Below are 5,000 nucleotides of genomic sequence, written 5' to 3' on the forward strand. Positions count from 1 at the left end.
ATAAAAGCATTTGGATTGTACTGTGGCTGTAATGCGTGCTGCAGCCTGCAGGGGGCGTCACGGTGCTGTGCTGGTGTTTGACAGTTGAAGGAAGGAACAGAAACTGGATCCTGGAGGATTAACGGAGGATTATTCTGACCTTTATTTTAACCTTTATTAATACAGACACACAGCAGCAGCTGAGAGGGGGGGGGGGGACCTTGACTCTGCTGCTGGCTTCAGTTTGTTTATCATGAGGATAATTAGATCTTTCAAAAAATAACTTTATTATTCACATAAAGACCAGTTCAAACACCACCCAGATGCATTATGGGAAGTGTAGGATGTAGGCTGTTAAAAAGTCAAAGTTTATGATAATTTTACTTTTATTTTTAATCAATTCAAACTTAATTTAATCAGGTTTCATTGATTTTAACAGTGAAATTTATCACATTTATAACAAGAAGAAGAAATAAAACATAACAACCATCCTCCTGTTTTCTGACATGAACTCACTTTTCCAGACATTTTGCTGGAGCTGCAGGAGAAGATCCAGAAAATGTCTTGGACATTCGTGTTCTCACATACAGAACCTGCAGAACCTTTCAGGAACAGGTCCAGAGCTTAGTTCTGAAAACAGCTTCAGATAAACTGAATCTTAACACTGAAGAATCTAATGAAGAGAGACTTGTTTTTATATTTTGTGTCAAATGTTGAATATGAAAGAATCTCAGTGAGTCAGATCTTCAGGACGCTGGAGGACCGAGGACAGAACCCTGATGCTCCTCATCAGGGTTCAACACAGCTGAACTCAGATCACCGTTGTGTTTACAGTGAACCTTCCTCCAACATGTCGAGAAGTGACACCAGACGCTGAGTGTAGTGTGCGTTTGCTCTGGTCCAGGAGCTCAGATGTTTACCTGGTTGCCCCACAGGTTGAGGACCACCAGGTTGGAGAGCCGAGCCAGATGAGGAGGAAGAACCTTCAGACTGTTCAGAGACAAGTTCAACTTCTCCAACTCCAGCAGCTCCCACAACTCATCTGGGACGTCCTGACAACAACACACACCAAGAGAAGAAGAAGCAGGAAGTGAGGTCACAGTCATACATGCTGCTTCCTGCTACCACTGATATATAATGTAATATAATATAATATGAGCTGATGTAGCTGCAGCGCTATCAGCTAACAGGCTAACAGGCTAACAGGCTATCAGCTAACAGGCTATCAGCTAACAGGCTATCGGCTAACAGGCTATCAGCTAACAGGCTAACAGGCTATCAGCTAACAGGCTAACAAGCTATCAGCTCTGTTAGCCTGTTAGCTGATAGCCTGTTAGCTGATAGCCTGTTAGCTGGTAGCCTGTTAGCCTGTTAGCTGATAGCCTGTTAGCTGATTAGCTGATTAGCCTATTAGCCTGTTAGCCTGTTAGCTGATAGCCTGTTATCAGCTAACAGGCTACCAGGCTAGCAGGCTAGCAGGCTAACAGGCTATCAGCTAACAGGCTAGCAGAGTGGTACCTTCAGGCCTCGTCGAGCCAGACTCAGGACGTTGAATCCAAACTGTTTGATGATAAATCGTCTGATTCTGTCGGCGGACGAGAGACTGTCCTCCCCCCCCAAGCTCCTCTTCTCCTCCTTCACCTCCTTACAGCCGGCTCCTCCCATCCCTCGCTCCGTCCTCTGAGGAGACAGCACTGTTCTCACAGGTTCCTCTGGTTTCTACAGGTGTGGGACGTCCACACGTTATTCTGCTTCTTCACCAAACATCTGCTCCATTCACCTGATGCCACTGTCCGGATGTTGGTTGAGGTTCTATGGGTTTACAGATGTTCTTCTGTCCAGACGACCACGTGTGCAGTTGAGATATTCATCTCATGTCCAGATGTTCACAGCTGTAGGTTTGTTGTGTGAGGTTCTGCAGGTTGGAGAAAAACGTACTCATGACACAGAACAAGAAAACTCACACACCGTACTGTTGTGTTGTTGTGTTGTTGTGTTGGGGTTGTTGTGTTGTTGTGTTGTGGTTTCTTACCTCATCAGTTTCTGATCAGAGTTGTGAAACAGACGGAGCCTGAAATAAAATCCAGATAATCAGCAGCGTGAAGGTTGACGTCCAGTGAGGGAGGAAGTGACGAGGATCAGGATCAGGATCGGGATCAGGATCAGGATCGGGATCAGGATCGGGATCGGGATCAGGATCAGGATCGGGATCAGGATCAGGATCGGGATCAGGATCAGGATCGGGATCAGGATCAGCTCGATAAAGAAGGATTTGGTTCTGACTCTCATCGACTGCTCAGTGAGAAGAAGCAACGGAGGAAGGACTCTATTTGAGGACGAGCACTGACACACAAGCTAGATCTCACCTTTGACCAGCCCCAAACACACAAACTCACACACACACACACACACACACGCAGTCACACACACACACACACACACACACACACACAGCTGCTGCTGTCCGTCAGTCGCTTTGACTTTCAGTCTATGACACAGATCTGGAGTAAAGGTTTGAAGAGTCAACCTGCAGGACGTCTCGTCTGATTGGACGAGATCAGAGTCCAGGGTCGGGGTTAGGGTCATGACCTGCGTCAGACACAACAACAGGAACATGTGGGAACATCCAGGCGAGGGGCGGAGCCTGTGGAGCAGCAGGAGGCCGGACATGACGTATAAATGTGGGAAGATCAGTGTTGTTGCTGTGACTGTGAAGGTTTTTTGAACTCACTCTGACATGTCCAGAGACACAGACTCAGACATGTGTCCTCACAGGCAGAACCTGCAGAACATGTGAGGAACATGTGAGGAACATGTCAGGAACATGTGAGGAACGTGTCAGGAACATGTCAGGAACATGTCAGGAACATGTCAGGAACATGTCAGGAACATGTGAGGAACATGCCAGGAACATGTGAGGAACATGTCAGGAACATGTGAGGAACATGTGAGGAACATGCCAGGAACATGTCAGGAACATGTGAGGAACATGTGAGGAACATGTCAGGAACATGTGAGGAACATGCCAGGAACATGTCAGGAACATGTGAGGAACATGTGAGGAACATGTCAGGAACATGTGAGGAACATGCCAGGAACATGTCAGGAACATGTGAGGAACATGCCAGGAACATGTCAGGAACATGTCAGGAACATGCCAGGAACATGTGTTTGGAGAACATGCTTGTGTTTCAGTGTCACCAGGTCATGTGACTTTATCATCTGAGTCATGTGACATTCAAGCCTTGATTGACAGGCCACATGGTCCTGCTCCACATCAACAGGTCAGACTGTAACGAGCTGTGTTCATGTTGTGAGGGACTCTGCTCCTCCAGCTCTGGACCAGTGGCCTTTGGTCTCAGGTGCAGGAGGTTGTGGGTTTGACTCCCACTGGTTCCTGGTGTCGTCCCAGTGTCTCACTGGTGTCTCACAGCTTCATCAGTCACATGATCGTATTAAACATGTGTCAGTTTCTACATGTGTGTCGTTTATCGTCTACATGTGGCTGAACTCATGTGACAAGATGAAATGTACGTTCATACAGACGTTATGAAGACATGTTCAGTTTGAACATCACGTGTCTGTTGATATCAAAGACAACATGAGGAGGATGTGAAGGATATTGTGGGGTGAAGATGAAGAGGAGGAGGAAGAGGTGAGCTGATGATGGAGGGATGAAGATGAGGATGAAGATGAAGATGAGCCATGTTTTTCAGTGTCTAAGTGATTTTAGAGATGTAAGAAGAGAACGAGCAGCTGGTGTCCACGACTCTTCACCTCCATCAGACTCTTTTCATCTTTACAGGAGGGGGGGGGCACCAACTACAACAGGCAAAATAGATGTGGATACAGACACACACACACACACACACACACACACACACACACACACACACACACACACACACACACTAATGATCATCAGAATCCTTGGTGCATGTGATGGAGAAGTTGAGGAACACGTTCAGGACACGGAGCAAGTGGCCACATGTATGTGGACGGCCATGTTTTCCCCTCTTCTTTCATCTTTCCTTTCAGCTCCTTCACTTCTCTCTCCGTCCTCCTGATGCTCTCTTGTTTTGTCTCAGTGGTTAAACCCCACCTGCTCACCCGCCCCCCCCGTGTGTCAGACTCATGAATCACAGGACGAGTCTGTTCACGTGAGAATGAAGAGAAACGTTCAGATAAATCATCATTTGCTGTGTCACATTAAACATATTACACATGTTAAACATAAGAGATACACTGTTATTACTAAACATGTTTAGTATAAATGAAACATATTACATCCAATAATAATAACATGACGATTCTCTGAGCGTTTAATTGTTCACTTTTGTTTCAGTCTCATGAATCAGGTGAGATTTTAAATGAAGATCAGAAAACATCTGTGTCATCATGACGACATCACACATGTAACATGACAGGTAAGAACTGCAGTGCATCATGGGAATGTGTGTCCTGCCCCCCCCAGTCGCAGATCAGTGGATTACAGAGGATTATTGATCCGTTGTGCTTGTTCACACTGGAGCAGAGAAAGTGAATCTGCTGTGTGTTTACAGGTCCAGGTCCAGGTGAGTCCAGGTGGGGGGGGGGCTCTCAGGTTACTGTGTGTGCGTCTGTGTGTGTGTAGATCAAACACTCTCTGTTTGTTGTGACTTTGCATCGGCTCATTAACTCCAACAACCGTGAGTGAGACAGGCAGACTTCTTCTTCTTCTTCTTCTTCTCCGGCTCTAACCGGCGTCTCGCCCTCATCCGTCGCCATTTTGTTTACGATCAGCTGATGTCACAGCTGATCACATCACAAGATCAGAAGGACAAAGTGTTGATGACATCATTGCTGACTTGGCTGCTTCAGTCTCTGACTTTAATACGACAGGTGATGGACCAATCAGGATCCGGTCATGTGATCACAGGTGTGTAGCAGTAAGCTAGCAGCATGCCACAGTGTGTCATGGTGTTAGCGAAGCTAGCGTAGCAACATTCCTGCTGCGGATCAGTGACGAGGACAAAGAAACA

General features: G+C 46.6%; 1 protein-coding gene across 2 annotated transcripts in view; it reads right to left on the reverse strand.

Annotated features, from left to right (window-relative positions):
• Positions 1–2,553, reverse strand: part of lrrc30a (leucine rich repeat containing 30a) — a 4,502-nt gene extending 1,949 nt beyond the window's left edge. Inside the window, exons 1-4 of one of the 2 annotated variants that reach the window (XM_061093554.1) lie at positions 2,012–2,553; positions 1,760–1,894; positions 1,498–1,659; positions 900–1,031 (exon numbers count right to left, since the gene is read on the reverse strand). In XM_061093554.1, coding sequence (XP_060949537.1) covers positions 900–1,031; positions 1,498–1,644 — 279 coding nt within the window. In that variant the 5' untranslated portion in view covers positions 1,645–1,659; positions 1,760–1,894; positions 2,012–2,553. Of the gene's footprint in view, positions 1–899; positions 1,032–1,497; positions 1,895–2,011 lie in introns of both variants that reach the window. The other variant, XM_061093553.1, reaches the window with a different exon arrangement.
• Positions 2,554–5,000: the final 2,447 nt, after the last annotated feature.

This window comes from Limanda limanda, chromosome 20 (assembly GCF_963576545.1).
Source record: "Limanda limanda chromosome 20, fLimLim1.1, whole genome shotgun sequence".
In the NCBI taxonomy this organism is placed as follows: domain Eukaryota; kingdom Metazoa; phylum Chordata; class Actinopteri; order Pleuronectiformes; family Pleuronectidae; genus Limanda; species Limanda limanda.